The following is a 17,808-nucleotide window of genomic DNA, read 5'->3' on the forward strand; positions in this document are numbered from 1 at the left end:
CCCCCTTTGGGAGAAAGCAAGACACCAAGGAAGAAAAAGACCCTCGTTTTCTTTTTATTCAATTAAAGGAATAACCTGCTGTTTCAGATTGGGCATTTAAAAAAATTGCATCTTGCCAGTGTCTCTGTAAAATGTTGCCTGATGCAGGATTAGAATCAGAATTGAGTAAACAGTGCACATGAAATAATTTGAGCCAAAACACACTTTCCTTTTGTTAATATTCATGACTCATTCTGTTTGCTTAAATCAGTGTTTCCTCAAGTTGGACAGAGTCCCCTGCCACCCCCCATGCAAAGTTCCTGTGGAGAGGAGGGGATCACGGAGGCAGGTGGAAATCACTGCTGCCAACTACTGCTGAGGAATCTCTGGTGAGCAGGAGAAGCAGCAATGGCAGCTTAAATAGCAGGGAAGCAAGAGTGACTGACCTTGTTACAGTGGTGCATAAACCCACAACTGGAGTGGCCACGTGTCCTGGTTTAGATGGGACACTCCAGGATTTTGTGTCCCGGTCCTGGCCAGTTGGTCAAAAATCACAGGCTGGAGTCCAGTGGGGAGGCAGAGGGGCATGGTGCACCAGGCAGGTGGCCAGGCAGGCACTGCTGCTTCTAGGTGGGAGTAAGACGGGTAGACTGGAGCAGGCACCAATCTACTCACACATAGCACATCCTTGCTTCTGCACCATGCCGCTCTGCCTCCCCGCCAGACTCCAGCCCAGGACTTCAGACCAACCGGCCGGGACCAGGCTACAGAATCCTGGCGTGTCCCAGCCAAACCAGGACACCCTACCCACAATGCTTGGGAAACACTGCCTTAAATCCTTGTGAATACATACTTGTGTCCATGAAGGTCTGTGTTGCAAAAATGTATTCACATATGACTTATTTTTTTTATTTATATTTTATGTTGCATATCATTACGGTATTTGAAGAACTGATGAAAGTTAGTAGATTTAGGGCCTTGTGGAGCTCTTAACACCTGGTTTGTCTGTACATTAACACCTGAAAGTAGTTTTAAGCACTCATTGGGCACTCAAAGGTACAGCACTCCAGGGCAGGATTATCTCTGATCTGTGTTATCGAGCTCATGTTAGACTACGGTGTAGCCTCTCTAGGCTACACATTAGTGTAAATACTCCACCTACCCCAATCCTCTGCTGGCCTGGATTGGGCCTACTGCCCCTCTTCTTTCCAGCACCCCAGATCTCTGCTCACTACCCCTGCCCTTTACTTGTGGTTGTGTCTGTCCCCAGGGAGCAAGCAGGGAAGGGTTATCTGCCTGCCCCACGGTGCCACCACTGCTCCCCTCTGGGCAGGCTCAGACCTGAGAAAAGCTGCAGCCTAGCAGTAGTTGTGGTGGTGGCCGTGGTGAGCTGCATCATTTGTGCAGCTCACAGAGTAACATGTAACAAGGCCCTTACTATCACATCAGCTTTCCAAGGTAAGAAAATATTATCCCATTTTATAGATGAGAAATTGAGGCGCAGAGGAAGGTTAAATAACTTGCCCAAAATCTCATAGGAAGTTTCTATCATAACTCAGAAGTTAATTTAATTAGCCAGAATCCCAGTCAAATGTTTTGACCACAAGACCATTCTTCCTATATCAAAAATATCCAGTGCCTGGGAGATCTCATCAGAGAGTGCAAACAGTATCATGTGACCTAACTGAATAATCACATAACACAAAAACAAATTTTGAACAATGAACACTTAAAGCATTGGTCATAAAATCATGGTGAAGTGTCCCCTGTCCACGTGCTGAAATACATCCTCATAAGCTGTCTGTTTCATCATTTCAAATAATTAACAAATATATAAAAAATGTTTCTGAAAATAATTGGGTACAGAAAGGGGAGGGACTAAATTTATTGAATAAATTGTCTACTGTGATTAATTTGCATGGCTTTTCCTATTATAGGGACTGTGGCCATGAATATTTCTTCAGTTTCTTTTTCTCTTTTGCTTCAGGCAATCAAACTATATATATTGGCCTGGTGAGATGAGGTTTAACTGAGGAATTAATACAGAGCTGAGTCTGAAAAGAGAAAAAAACTGAATGAAATTTAGAATCTTAAGGTCATTTATCATTGAATCATCAAGAAAGAGAGCTGGAAGGGACCTCTAGAGGTCATCTAGTCCAACCCCCTGCCTGCGGGGATGTGAAATCAATATACCTTTCTGAATCTAGATAGGTAGTTGCAAATTAAAGACATACCTGTACTGAGTCAAAGTCTGCCACACCTGCTCAGTGAATACCAGCTGCAAAACAATAACTTTGATTTTCCAGAAACAAATGCAACAGGGTGAGGATCATGGTGCCATATAGTTAGGTGGTTGTTATCAGCATCTCTTGTGATGTGCTGTAGTAAACAGAAAAATAAACAACCTGCTCCTGTAAATTACAGCCTATAAATCCACCAGAGGGTTGTGGTGATACCATAAACTATAAGAGCAAAGCTCAAGTGGCCTTATATAGTCACCACAATCCAGACATGGAATTATAGCCCCATAATTCATCATTTACTTATTTCTGACATTTCATAGTGAATGAATGCACTTTGCATCAATGCCCTGCACAGACTCTCCACACTTAACTGTTGCTACATTTCCCCCTCTTGCTGCTTCCACTTCTGCCTCTTTTCCCATCATTCTTCCCACAAGGCTCCTGTTGCTGCCACTTCTCTCACAGTGCACTCACAGCCCTTGCAACTTCAACATGATATTCCTTGATATATTTTGTTTCTCAGAAAATTTCAGCCTAGTTCAAGCAGTTAACTGGCAAATCAAACTCAAAATCTGTAGTAAGTGGATCAAAGGATTCTATGGGTTCAAAAATCTCCTGCAGGACAATTTGCTAAATATACATTCATAGCCAACATGTCAAATAAACCCTGCCTATTTCAGGTTGCAGACAGCCTGAAATGTTCTATCCTATTTGTACCTCAAAATAGGACAATTAATATTTTTGCTCATAAATTCAGGAATTAATAGGCCATGTGTATAAGGATGGCTTATTCAGAATGACAATAATCATCCCCTTGGATTTTTACAGAATATCTAGGCCCCAAACCAGAAAAACTATTAAGTATATACATAATTTTAAGCATATCAATTACCCCTTTGATTTGAATGCATTTATGGAAAATATATTATAATCAATAATAGCAAAACTTGCAAGGTTGTTTTTTCAGCATTTAAAAAAAAATGTGTATGGTTCTTTTGGTTCATTTGGTTCATGAAAGGATTTGGTTATGCTGAAACAAGATGGAGTAGCCACAGAACATCATTCATGTGTTCAATTTTTCATCTGTATCAGGACCGTGGGCATGCTTTCCATCAGAAATGCACCAGTACTTAAAGATTTTCACATATGCACAAAGAACTGTACTGCTCATTACAGAAGAACATACAGACATCAGTGGCATGCTGGCACCTTAGAGACTAACTAGTTTAGAGATGCATGACCTTTCATGACAAAGTAGGCTTTCACCTACAATTCTCATGCATTTCTGAACCAGTTAGTCTCCAAAGGTTTATCCAAATGAGCACATACATGCAGGGGTGCACGTTTCCCATGGGACAAATAGCAGTAGCACATATTTGTCTACAAACACAAGCAGCCTTACCTGAGGTCCTGGGGGCCTCCCAGGGTAGCAGCAGCACTAAGTTGGCTGCTCAGAGCCTGGCTGGCAGCCATAGTATGGCTCTGGATGGCCAGGCTCCATTTCTGGCACCGCACACTGCTGCCATGTGCACCACACTGCTTTTTTTAGTGGTGGTTTTTTTTGACACCAGAATCTCCATGTGTAAAAAAAAAAAGAAGCTGCGCTGCTTATTAGCAGAGTGGCATATGGGTGCATGTGCACCATGTACAGTTTGCAGCACCTCAAACAGCTTTGAGGTGCCACAAAGCACATGTGCGTGCTCGTCTGGACATGTGCAAAAGTGCCACCCTGCCCTATTTTGTGCTTGATTTCAAACTAAAACAGCTAACTACCGCTGTACAGACAGGAACAAAAATAAAGATACAGATGAAGGAGAGGAATAAAGAAATGTGGTCCTTTTTCACAGAAACATAGGAATTGCCATTCAAGACCCATATTCCACCTAGCTCTAATGTCCTATCTCCAACACTGAGCAGCAGGAAATACTGCAGTAGACAGTTACTGGACAGTCTTGCTCCCACAGAGGTCTGCTCCATTTCTTTTAGGTTGTCTGCTTCCAAGCTACCTGCAGGTCTCAGTTTCTTTCCCAAATGAAATAGCCGCAGAGAGAATCCAGGAAATCTATTTCATCATTTGCCTTCAGTTTTAATTTGTTGTTGACAGCCAGACAACAGTTGTATCTCAGAGGGTATGGTTTGATTAAGTCTACTGGATGTAATGCATCATCATAGAGACACCTGTGGCTGATCTAAACATATTAGTAAGTCCACACTAATATTCTATGATAAACCAGTGATCCAGGTTGATGTTGCTATACTGCTTCTGGTTCTAGAGTTCATTCAGGTATCTCTATGCAGCACTGTATTTGCCAGGTAGGCTAGGTGAGGAAAGCTGTGCTACCCTTTGTTGGTCTGTTTTGTTGCTGATTATTAAGAGTAGAAAGGAAAGCAGAAACAGAGCACAGACAGAAATGAGATGTGTAACAAAAGTTAGAACTTGGGCAATTGAGCTTTTATATACTATAGTGAAGATAATCTCATTTTAAAATAATATTCATTTAAAGACCATGTGACAGAAGTCATGCAGGATACTAACTAGTAGCTTAGAAATTTTAAAATAGGGCTTTCCCTCTATTTATCTCTGTCTTTTCTCCTATTATTTTACAATATAGAAAACATGTTTTCTCATAAAAGCCAGAATTTAGCATGTGCTGTTATATACTGCATTTCATTTCTGTACCAAATATCCACTTCAGAAAGGTAGGCCTATTTGTGGGATAGATCTCTCCAAACAATTTGAGAACGGGGGCAATGTTCTATTTTTTTTTTTTAATGCCTGTCTTTAATTTTCAGATTAAAAAAAATATATAAGGAGATAATTTTGACATGAAAAATTACTGTTTTCCACACACCTCTACATGAATCTTTTGACTGTGGGGTTTTGTAATGTAGTTTATTATGGTTGGAATTTTTAGCTTTTGCTTACTATTTTCTATGCACCACAGATGGCTTTCCTTGTAGACTTATGACACTTTCAAAATGCTAAACAGACAGACATGCAGACCTAACCTACACATATTGCTCTAGATAGAAACATTTTGAATTAAAATATCATTTTGTTTGGGTTTCCATTTTTAGTTTTTGGCTTTTCAGTGATTTTCCATTTGTTCTCCTTTGTTTTTACTTTTGCCTCCTTTCCCCCACTGGAAATTAAGAAAGCATGTGAAAGAGTAAAGTGGGGGAGGAAGAAATGCTTTTCAAATTTTTATTGGCATGTTTTAAATATTGAAATTAAATTTCCTGCGATATGCTGTTTTCAGTGGACACTTTCAAAAAGATTTCCTCACAAAATTTCCCATGGAAAGAAATGTAATTTTCTGACCAAATCATTTTTAAAAGACACGGCATCTCTCAAAACTAATTATTCTTAAGCTCCTCCCAAAACACAGAATTAAATTTCACTAGAGCACTATAAGCCCATTCTCTGTGGCATAGTCCATTAAATTAGTAAACCTTGGCCCCCACCCCACCCCCCTTTCTCTTCTTCTGTATGCATGTAGACACAAATGAACACTGGGTATGTGTGATTAAGAGCTGATCTAAATCACTTTGTTACCTTCCTCCTGAGCAGCACTTCAGACATAACAGGGAGAATGTCATAGCAACTACCATGTCTGTTGGCTTCTGCTCCTTGTTCATTCCTCTTGCAAGGGAGACTTTAAAGGAACTGATTTTGATGTTTTACTCCTTCCATTCCCTTTTTCATTACACCTGCTTCTCTTTTCTCACTTTAATTGCCCTTCAATAATGCTCTAGTGATGGGGCATCACAGAAAGTCACAAAAACAATAAGAGGAGAATTTTTTTCTCTCTGTTCACATTTTGTTTTCCCTCTCCCTTTAAAAAATTATGACAAAAAGAAAAATCAAATGGGAGATGTATCACCCCTTTTAAGTTATGGCTATTAATTATTATTTCTATTGAAGTAGTCCATAGGATCCCTATGGAACCCAATCAGGAACCAAAATCAATTGCAGAATGTGTGTTACTTCTTCCTTGTAATTTTATGTTAAATAAATGCTGCTGAACTTACTGTTACCACTCTAATGAAGGTAAGGTGATGACACAAGATGGATTACCAGGTTGACAATCAGCTCTTTCACCTGTGACACGATAATTTCAATGGTGTTCAGCAAATGCTATGTTCTGTTTCAGCCTTTGTATCCACACTAATGTCACAGAATAGCACTGGGTGAAAAGAGCATTTCTCTCCATCCCATTCTAAATCTACATAAAAAGCAGATTGAATAAGCTTGTTCTCAACAAACCTAATTTGAAAATCATTTGCTAAGCCTGCTGTCACCATCCTGATTATAAATAGAATAATTTTTCAAACCCTTCCATGTTTATATGCACCAGATGAAAATTAAAAGGACTCATATTTCACATGTAAACTCAGGCTTAATGGGGTAAAAAATTAGTCTACTAATGTCCATTTCTATAAGGATTGCTCAGAAAAAAAAAGATGAAGAAAACAAAGGTGACAATCTGTAAATAAAAAGTGCATTAATTATGATGCATTTTGGCATATAGAATTTCATTTCAATAAATTGTGGAATACTGGCTAATTGTTTGAATAAAAGCCACTAGTGAATTTTTTAAAGTCCTGCAAGAATTTTAGAAGAAATGTAATGTAGCATATTAGTTCTCAGGGTTTTTTTATCATTGCTTTTTTAGATCCTAGATTTAATCAAATCCCTCTTTCTCTCTCGTAAGATTTTATGAACCCTTTCTTGATTTGCAGCCAACTAAAGCACTTTTAATAATTTATGATAAAATGGTTTAATTTTTAAAAGACAAGAATGGGGTAGAGCCACTACACATGGTAGTAGATTGGTAAGTAGAGTATTACATTCTGCAGTCTAGTTGGTAAAAAAGAAGAATGTTTTATAGTCCAAATGTTATTGAAAACATGTTTACGTCATTATAAAAATTAATGTATAATTAAAGAGCCTGTCCAACCTGAAATTATGGTTCACGCCTTATTTACCAAGAGGATAAAGTTATTTTTAGCCTGCAGCTATAATAACTCGGCCCCCTATTGCTTTCAGTCTCTTGTGCTGTTCTGCTATCCCAATACCTAATCACAAATGTGACTGTCATATATTCATTTGCTGGAATCATCTGTTAAGAAAAAAATAAAGAACTCTTCAACTGGAGATGGATTGATAAGGTTAAATATAAAATCATTATATTTACATCTTGGCATTTGTAGTAGTATAACTAGGGTGGAGTGAGTAGGGCACCAGCTCCCAGTACTGATTTAGAAGAGGCACTGTGGCAGAAGGGGCTCACCACCCTTGATCCCCTCCTATTCCCTGCTTTCCAGCATCTTTGCCCAGGGTGCTGAAATTGGTAGTTACACCTCTGGGTATTTCTATGCATTTTTTTCTTCTCACAGATCTACCCAAGTAACAAACCTCAAAGCCACCTGCAGATGTGGGGACTGATTTTTAAAACTGAAACCCTGATGCAGCAAAGCAGAAGGAAGAGCAGCAGTCCCATGGAAGCTGATTATCTTAACAAATTGCCTTCCCTTCCTGGGCTAGCATATAGAAGACCCTATTTTCTGATTTTCCAAACCTAATTTTCTATGATTCTAAGAACAAGAGGTAACATTGCACTTAATAATGCTCCTCATTACAGACAATAATGTTTCTGATTTTGATTTCATTTGCACCATTTATAGACCAATGCAACTTCAGCAGAGTTACCCTTGCTTTATATTGGTATAAAAGGAGAATGAGGCCCTTAGTGTCATAGAGTATTGGATTAATGATTTTATTGGTGATACCTGCCTGGACCTGCCGGCATCCTGACCAAAGCAGCGTGCTGTAGGGCTGTGCGAATCTTTGGTCCCTGATTCGATTCAGCGGAGATTCAGCCTGATTCCGAGTCGAATCAGAGGACCCTTTAATCTCTCCAAATCAAATCGGAACCCTCCAAATCTATTCAGAGAGATTCAGAAAGATTCAGTGATTAGGACATAGACACAGCTTTAAATATTTTTTCTACCTACCTCTAGGTAGCAGGTGGCTCATGAATGCTGTGATGGTGGGGCTCATGGAGAGGGGGGGGCGCACAGGTAGTGGGGGGGGGGGGGGGGGTCCCAAGCACACTTGCTGGTGGACGCGGAATTGGACCGGAAATAATTCCGGTCCACTTCTGGATTCGCCACCAAGCATTTGCAGTGGCCCCCTGCACTCCTGTGGGACACCTTCATCCACCCTAGCATCGCAGCATTCACAAGCTGCACTGGTACCTCAAGGTATGTAGAAAAAATATTTAAAGCTGTGACTATGTCCAAATCACTGATTCTCTGAATCAGTATCGAATCTTTAGATCTGGATTCAGCCGAATCGAATCAGGGACAATGATCTGAATCAACAAATCAAATCACTGTCCCTGATTCGGGCCGAATCCAAATCAAATAGGGCCTGCTTCACACACCCCTAGTGTGCTGTACACCTAGACTAAACAGAACACAGTACAACTAGACCAGCATACTACATATAATGCAAAGTGAGTGAAAAATTACCAGACAGACTTTTCAATGAAAAAAATTAAACATGTTTAAATCTTGCTATTGCAAAATGAGCTATAAAATAGGTCATGTAGTGCACAATGGCAAAAGGAAGATTTATAATTATGGGAATGCTTGGATGCTTATTGGTGACATGAGTCATGTAGCACATGTAATTTTCACACAATATGTTGTTAATAATGGATAAGGATTTATCAGTATATTATATGAAATGTAAGGACAATATTAAAGCTTGTTTCTTCACTGGAATCAAATAACTTATTGACCATTGTATTGCTTATGAATTAAGATATTTTATGCCACTACTACTAATTACATTTTAGTACATATTAAATATTCTTAATGCCAATTATATTCTAGACCAATGCTGTTGACAATCAGGGAGCCTATTCATTGTTGCACTAGTCTGTGGTGAGCAAGTCAAAAAGGGACTATTTATCCTGCCCATATGCATGGCACAAGAAAAAACTATTTCTGTCATTAGGAAATTGCTAAGAATTACCCCTTGTTAACCTACAGACCACAAGCTATTGTCAGAGTTTTCCAAAGTCTGCCTGGTCTCAGGTGGTCAGACACTCCTATGAAGAACATAATGTGTATTTAGGTACATGGGGAATTCCCAAAATAGGAATTTAGTCAGAGTTGAGGTTTTTTTAACCCTGTGAGTGCTGCCTATTTTGAGAAAACAATTGGAAACAAGCTTGGGTTAAGAAATTGGGAGCTCAATTAACATTTTTTTCTAAAATGCCCAGAGGCCCCATGAGATCAACTGTATCACAAGGAAGAGTAAACCAGAAAGGAATAGTAAGTCACTCAAGAACCACTCCTTGTTTGTCCTAGCAAGATGATGGAAAACAGGAATATGAAGTAGCTTGGGACAGCATAAACATCAGCAGCATGAGTTTCCTTTTCCTGCCTCAAAAAAATAGAACATGGCCCTCACTTCAAATAGATTAGGAGAGCTTGAATCTTGCCAACTCTTTTTCATTCAAAGAGCAAGTCTCTCTGAGCATGTAACTGATTGATTGTTCACAAAACCTTCAAAAATCCAACAGTGGTATGAATGGAAAATCCAATGGCACATTCACCAAAAGTTAATTAGATATTGGTAGAAGAAATACATTCATTATTTCCTATAATTAACTGAATAGCTGCCATGTACTCCATTGCTGGAGAAGGTATGGAGACCCAGAGCAAATCAGGCTACACTGCCCTTAGGAAAATGGACTTGGTTGCACCCTGGGTAAATAACAGATTTTTTGCTTTGTGGCCATACCACAATACACTGGGAAAGCAGGGACAGTGTTGAGTGATTCAGCAAAATATTTAATATAACTCAAAACAGAATAGTTTACAGTATTTTGTTTTCGGTTGTTTAACCCATTTGTTTCAGAGGTTTTTCCCTTAACTTATGGTAACATGTAGATGAAAAATATAATTAAAAAATATGGAAAGTTTTGTTTAAAAATCTTTAAATGTTTAAACATTTTTAGAAGTTTCACCATTTTAGAAGAACTGATATTAGCCAAATTCAGTCTGAACTCTGTCTCCCCAAAACTCCATTTTTTAAATATACTGTGTGTCATCAAGCCCAACCATCTGTACTCTAGATTCTGCAGGTCCTGTACAATAAAAAAGATACTCATACATATAGTGTCATTATTTAATGATAGGCTTTTCTAAGTACATCCACTTTTCCCAAAATAGTTTTCCTTTCTAGAACAGACTTAGTACTAGTAAAAGTGGAGTATTGCCTGCTTAATTACCATTTAAGGCATTTTAACATTTTATAAAATGATCCTGAAAAAAGGACAAATTTACAGTTGAAATGTTAAAATAAAACTTGTGTTTTATAAATTACAAGAGCCTTAATTCTGTTTTCCTTTTTCTAGAGATTAGAGCTTGTCTGTTATATGGTATTAAACATAGTAATAACTTTGCTTTTAAGGGAAAAGATAAATTAATTTAGATGAACTGGAGCGCTACTGTTGCTTTTGCTGTTGGAGCCCAGTCCAGCTTCCTTGAAGATGAAACAATACAACCATACACAAATGGAAAGACAGAAGAACAGCAAAGATAAAACATGTAGATTCTGCTTCTGTTGCTGGTTCTTACTTGCAACCTCTTGCACACCTGGCAAATTTATACCAGTTTCTGGACAAGGGCTTACAAAAGTGTTTAAAACTGTGATTTTGGTCAGTTAGGATGGACTCTTGTTTGCATTAGAAACAACTAAAGAGTTAGAAAAGAGAAGAAAAAAGGTAGGAGATGGAGATATGAAGGTGGGAGTTACAGAAAGAACCCAAGTTGTACATTCCTGGGGAAGTTCAGGATTTAGCTGAGGATGGTGAAGGTGGTAATGTCTGCTGGGTCCCTCTCTTGGACTCAGTCTCCTTAAGAAATCACTCAGGATCAGGACTACCATAGTCTAAAATTATCACAGAGGATTATAAGAACCACAGCCAGGATAATAAAAACTGGTCCTTTCAGTCCTCTTATAATCTAAGCATCAGTGACAAATTGAGGACCTCAGAAAGAGTTGGTGAAGAGAATAGACCATCTTCTTACAGTATTTATTCATATACCACAAGCACCTTTCCCCCCAAAACTGGCCTTCCCAAAATTGTGATATATGCCTTAAGCGGAGAAGCTGATTTTCTATCCAGAATGGCAGTAGTGGCATTTCTATTCTGATCCACTCTCCTTTTTAATGGTCTTGAGGCTCTGTTAAATCAAGCTATCTTTTCTCCTTTTGTTTGAAATAATTCTTTTAAAACACAGCTGATGGACATAGGATCATAATTTAATGGCACGTCCCTATGGACTACGTATTTCAGACAGACTTGTGGATGCCCAATTCCAGGACCTGACCAATACTCAGGGAAGTCAACAAACATACATTGATTTGAATGGACCTTATATTTGTAATTTTGGAAGACAACTTGTTCTGACATGCGTAATATGACAGTTTGACCAGAAGAGTGCATATCCTTGATACTTTATGTCTAAATCCTCATAAGAAGGTCAATACAAAGAACAGAAACAAGATGTAAATTCAGGTTGGACATAAGGAAAAACTTCTCTGTAAGGGCCACCTGAATCTAGAACACAGTCCCAGCAGAGGTGGTGCAGTCACCCTCCTTGGAGGTGTTCAAGATGGGGCGGGACAGGCACCTTATAGAGTTCATCTGAGCCCAGTAACTTCCTGCCCATGGCAGGGGACAGGACTTAATGATTTTACAGGTCCCTTCCAGTTCTATGATTCAATGATGCTTTTGTTGAACTGTAGTAATAAAACATACTAGTTGTTGTGAGTTCTGATTGCCATGGCCCTCAAATTTACCTAATTAAAAGCTCTTTCATCATAAGGGAAATAGCTGGAATGCCAGCGTGTTTGTAATAGAAAGCAGTGTTTGTTAAATACATTTGCAAAACAAATTCTCAACGTTCTTCAAATACATTTTTAAAAAAACCTAATTAATATTAGGAATTAAAGCATTTGGGACTGATGTCACAGTTAATCCACTTTTTGTTTTCTGATCATATAAAAGGTGATAGTTACCTTTCTTTCACAGCTTTTGAGTTCAATTTAAGCTTAATTTGAGAAAAATGGAAATAATTTCAATCAGAAGGTGTATTTTATTTACATTAGCCATGTTTTTCTTTTTAACATCAAACATCTTGTGCCTAGATGAAGGAGCAAAGTTCAGTCTGCAGAGCGGAGAAGATTATGATAAATATTCTGAGGTAAGACTTGTACTGATATAATATTATTTCAATAAATGTGGGTCTGATCCTGCACCAACTGAAGTTAATGGCAACCTTTCACTGACTTCAATCACACAGGATCACATTCCATGGCATTACCAGTCTAATCAAAGCTTTTTGAAATAAATGTATTGAAATCCATTTGCTGTCACATGCAGTGGGCAAACCAATTTATGGTTTCTTGCAGTATATCCTTAGGATCAGGTTGACATTTATTCTGAAATTATTTTTGGTTATATATATATAAGGGACCACAACGAAAACTGGCCTGTTTTATAAGCATGTCATATCAAAGATATGTTACTAATCCAAAATTAATAAAAGGAGTACTTGTACTATTCAAAGAATAATGAGAAATTGAAAAATAATGAATAATTCTAATGTGGTAAATGGATTTAAAATGCTATCCTGATTGATCATGAAACCCCTTATTTATTGTACCTCAATAGCTTTCAAATTAAATTTACACTATATATCTGAAAAATATTCTTTCCTGTCTTCCAGGCAAACACTGCTTGGGAACTGAGAGTCAAGCTATGCTCTTTTTATCTCATAAACAATTACTTGCCTAATACAGACTGTGCAAGCCAAAATATCAGTATAATTAAAGTTGTGCAACCCCACTGTCTTCAAAGTAACTTTCTCTGCTTACACAGAGATAGAGAGATAGAGGTTGGTCCCACAATTAGAATTTAATTGACAATGTTATCGATGATGTATGGACTAAAATAGAACCTAGTTTCTGTTCCAATAGCTGTGTTAACTCTTGCAGTGCAGTGCAGTGCAGTGCAGTGCAGTGCTAAGGGAAGTAAAAATTCAGAAAATGTACAAAAGAATGACCAGTATTAAAATTATCTTAAAATAAATAAAATCTTATTTACTAATTTTCTTTTAAGACCAATAAATGTATATTTTGTCCATACTTTATGTATGCAGAGACAATACAGACAGTGACTTTTTTTAATATAATTTTTAAGTCAATGATTGTTTTTAAACTACTACATCAGACAGTTGAAATGTTGGGGTCAGTTTTCTGGTGCACAGGACCCAGAGGCTGGGGTTCTGCACTGGCTGACTCTATCACAAGACAAGGCACTCCAGGACAGAGGTGGGCAAAATGCGGCCTGGAGGCCAGATGTGGCCCACCAGGCCATTCCATACGGCCTGTGGGGCCCCTAAAAATTTTGAAAATTAATATTAATCTGCTCTGGGCTGCCTGTCATGCAGCCCTCGATGGCTTGCCTAAACTCAGTAAGTGGCCCTCTGCCCAAAATAATTGCCCGCCCCTGCTCTAGGACCTCCTACATGATCATACATTAGTGGAGGCTTAGTATAGCGTTTTCTCATAAGCTTGGTATATGCCATAAGTCAGGAGTGGGGATGCAGCTCTCCTAGCTTTAAACCAACAGAGCTATACTTTATGCCAGGGAAATTCACCAATGGTTAGGCAGAGCACAGGAGACTGGAGCACAAAGGGGGCTGTATTATAGAGGAAGATGCAGACCAGGAAGTAAGGAAGCAGATATGAAGTAATAGGAGAAAAATGAAAATAGACAAATATATGCAAAAGGAAGGGTCAGTGCCAAAGGAACAAAATAGACAAAAGAGGTTAAGAGAATAAGCCAAAGGACAAAGTGTGCTTAACCCCTTGGCTGAAAGGAATTATCACGTTAAAACAGCTAAAAATACAGAAATGCTTTCCTAATGTGACTTTTCCAATTTATCACATTAAAGCAGCTAAAAATACAGAAATGCTTTCCTAATGTGACTTTTCCATGAAAACAATTGCTGACGTTGCCACAGAAATGTTATATCTGCAATAGCTAATGGAAAGAAGTACTCTCTCCTACAGTCAATCATGCTATCAGAAAGTTTGTCTAATACTTATGGCAATTCCCCAAAGAAAAGTGGCTATCACAGCAATCTGAAAATGAACTCTTATATAATTAGTATGCAGCCAGCATACTGTACTAATATATATAAAAAAGGTGATGGTATCATTATGTTTAATTTCAGTCCAGTGACAACATCTTAGAAGAAAAGCAGAGAAGTCTAAATTTTGAAGAACTGAAAGACGGGGGATCAAAAAACATCATTAAAATGAGCACCCCTACTGTCAACAGGATGCCAGATTCAGTTGCTAATTTACCATTGAGGTTTGGAAGAAATTTTCAGGAAGTAAGAAGCATTAAGCCAATAGCCAATTTGCCTTTGAGATTTGGAAGAGCTTTTGGAGGCAGCCTTTCTAGATATGCCTCTGATTTATCACACAGGTTTGGGAGATCTCCATTTGTTAAAAGTTCTTCTAAATCACTTGCAAATTTGCCACAAAGATTTGGAAAATCACTGCTCGTCAATCTACCTCAAGATGTCCAAGTATCTGAACAAGGTAATAGCAGGTAAATGTTTATACAAGTGATTCTTAACATGTTTAGACTAAGAGAATCCTTTCATAATTTTTTTAACTTGAGCAGCACCCTATTTCAAGAACTAATTTATTACAGTGCTGCTTACCTCTTTGCAGAGGGGCTTGACAGTGGAGGCGGGGGAGCAGCCAGGCAGTGAGGAACCTGACCCCGAGCCCATGCTTATCTTCTCACACCTCAGGGCACCCTTTGAAGGATTTGGCAGCACTGGTTTATACCATGCTGGAATGTTGTATGTTAGCAAGGATCAGATCCAACCAGCGTTACTCAACCAGTCTCCATTGGGTGTTTTGATAAGAGTTTGATTAGTCTGCATAAGGATGGTGGAATCAGGGCCAAAGTTTGTAAAATTAAAGAAGCGTTATTATGAGAGGTAGTCAGAAATCATTTATGAAATGTTTTGGCTTCAGAAAATGGCAATTCATTAAAACAGAAACTCTGCAGGAAACAATTGGTTTTGACAAATTACCCATTTTGAGAAATTTTAGGGAAAAAATTCAGACTAGAGCATCCTACTTCAACTTTTCAAAGGCTAAATATCCCAGCTTCTTTTTAAATTAAAAAAAATCATATTTCTTGCTTTAAATGTTTTTTTTCATTTCAATATTTAAGCTAATTATAGTACAAAAATAAAATGAGAAGAAAAAGTTGGAATTAAACATTTTGAAATCGTATTGTCAAAATAGTTTTGACAGAAACAAAAATTTTGATACAAGAGATTTTTTTTCAGATTTATAAAAATGTTTTTAATTTTCTGTCCAAATTTCAATGGGAAGAAATAAAATCCCAAAAATCACCCTAGTGGAGAAAAATATTTTCTGCCTCTCTCTGGTGAGCATTTGTAACAATAGTTTTCCACTGCATATCTTATTTTTGCACAACCTCCTGTTTTTAGATCTTGAACTATTCCTCAATCTCAAGGCCTGCTGCAAGGCTTACGCTGACACTGCACTGTTTGCCTGAATAAAACAGAAGCAAATTCCAATTCAGAGAAGATCTGTGCAGCATGAGACAGCCAGTAGTAGCAGTATCTGACATTTTCAATCCTTTGCTAATGTCTGTCCTGATTATAGCAGATTTTGTTTTGTATTTCTAACATATCTAGGAATCTGAATTCTAACAACTATATTAAAAAGGAATGCAATTATGAAGACTGATGCCAAAAGAACTAAAAGTGCTGGGATCAACATTCAAAGTACAAGGTGATGTGAAGGAAATGTGGAACAGAAATACCTTTATATTATTAATACTATTGTACAGTGCTTTGTGTTTTACAAACACTTGAGGTATCTCGTAATGGTAACTATAGTGATTGTTGTTTATGTCACCGGCAGTAGAACATACATTTTAATTATTTCTGTATGGTTGATACCCTATCAGTTGTTAAAACTGATTTTGAAGAATAGCTGTATAACTGGAAACATTTTAAGCAAAATAAATAGAAGTGTATTGCAACTAGAAGGAGCCTACTTTGTTTGTTTGTTGTGAATAAGAAACAGGAACAATGATAGAACTATTGCCACCTTCGTGTTACATGTAGCCAACAGAGTCAAAGAAAAGCATAAAAAGAACTACTACTATTGTTGTTTATGAAGCATATTTGGATATAAAGCTGAAAGGTGACAAGCAAAGTTACTAATAAAAACTAGTTTCTGAGACTCCCACAAAGGAACACCAGAGGAACAGATGACATTTCCAATTGCCAAGCTTCTTTGACAGTGTTTAAGATAATTCCCTCCCTACTGTCATTAGAAATCTAAGCTGTAAATATCCCCTTCCTCTGCCAAGTAAATGACATTACAGCTACTAAATGCACAAGCTGACAGAGGTATTCCATTCCAAAGTAAACATTTTCATGTCATAATTTTATCAAAAACATGTTTTTCTTCAGCAAATTCCTGTGCTTCCATTTAACCCAAAATTTAATTTTGAATAATGTTTGAATGACATCAGATTAAATACTCTTGAATTATATGAACATGGAAAATAAAAAGAATTCAGATCCCAAGTTGCAATGAGATCCTTTGTTTTCCTTCAAAATCAAAAGGGATTTTGCAGAAAACTATGCTATCCTATATATATACATATCTATATAGGTCTTCTGGCTGTAAATAAGCAGAGATGTAATTGACAACACAGCAGAGTGTGGTTTGTATATGCCGATGATAATTATGTCATTAACCTAGACAGAGCTCCATTCTATTGCACTTTGGGATGTATTATGTCCCTTGACAGATCATTTCTGATGAAGGTATCAAGGTCGTGGATCATGCTGGCTACAGTCTGTAAGCTTCATCTTCTGCACCTGCTCTGTTTGTGTTTCCTGTAGAAAGATTTCATGTGATTTCATTTCCCTGGTGATGCGTTCCAGCACTGATTGAGTGAAGTATAGACTTCAATATTAAGTTGAAAAACAGTCAAGCTTTCCCTTTGCTCTGGCTCATCCTGTAGTTAGTATATCCAAATTGGAAAGTATAGTGTATTGAAACTGGAAAAATTAGAAGTCCAATTACCTTGGTGTAGTGACTTTTAGTTTTGCTTTACTGCTACTCATGGGAAACACCATGAGACGGTAGTTGCTGCTGTCCCCATGCTATTCAATGTATGCCAGAGTATGATCCTAAACAACAAGAAAATAAAGAGTTGTGGAGAAAAAGTAGGTATTACATAAAAATTCAACTATATTCCATAAATGTTATAAAAGTTAGAAGTTTAAGAGGGCAGAGAGCACTCATCATAGATTAAGAGATTCAGAACTTGAGTCTAAACCCATCTTTAGACTCCTATTTTTGTAAAGTTTTCAACACCAAACAGCTCCTGTTGAGGTAAATGGATCGCCACACCAGCAT

The 17,808-nt window shown here is 37.8% G+C and overlaps 1 protein-coding gene across 1 annotated transcript; it reads left to right on the forward strand.

The window, feature by feature from the left end:
• The first annotated feature begins 12,374 nt into the window (after nt 1-12,374).
• Nucleotides 12,375-16,116, forward strand: NPVF (neuropeptide VF precursor). The gene is made up of 3 exons (XM_006027043.3): nt 12,375-12,512; nt 14,550-14,932; nt 16,065-16,116. Exons 1-3 carry the CDS (start codon nt 12,375-12,377, stop codon nt 16,114-16,116), a joined length of 573 nt encoding a protein of 190 aa, XP_006027105.1.
• The last annotated feature ends 1,692 nt before the right edge of the window (nt 16,117-17,808 follow it).

Source organism: Alligator sinensis, unplaced genomic scaffold (assembly GCF_000455745.1).
Source record: "Alligator sinensis unplaced genomic scaffold, ASM45574v1 scaffold978_1, whole genome shotgun sequence".
Taxonomy (NCBI): Eukaryota; Metazoa; Chordata; order Crocodylia; family Alligatoridae; genus Alligator; species Alligator sinensis.

Bases quoted from the DNA above. Each gene is read 5' to 3' on its own strand.
- NPVF (XM_006027043.3), top strand. From the start codon at position 12,375: ATGGAAATAATTTCAATCAGAAGGTGTATTTTATTTACATTAGCCATG. The intron at 12,513-14,549 runs GTAAGACTTGTA...GTTTAATTTCAG, and splicing joins ATTATGATAAATATTCTGAG to TCCAGTGACAACATCTTAGA. The intron at 14,933-16,064 runs GTAAATGTTTAT...TAACATATCTAG, and splicing joins TCTGAACAAGGTAATAGCAG to GAATCTGAATTCTAACAACT.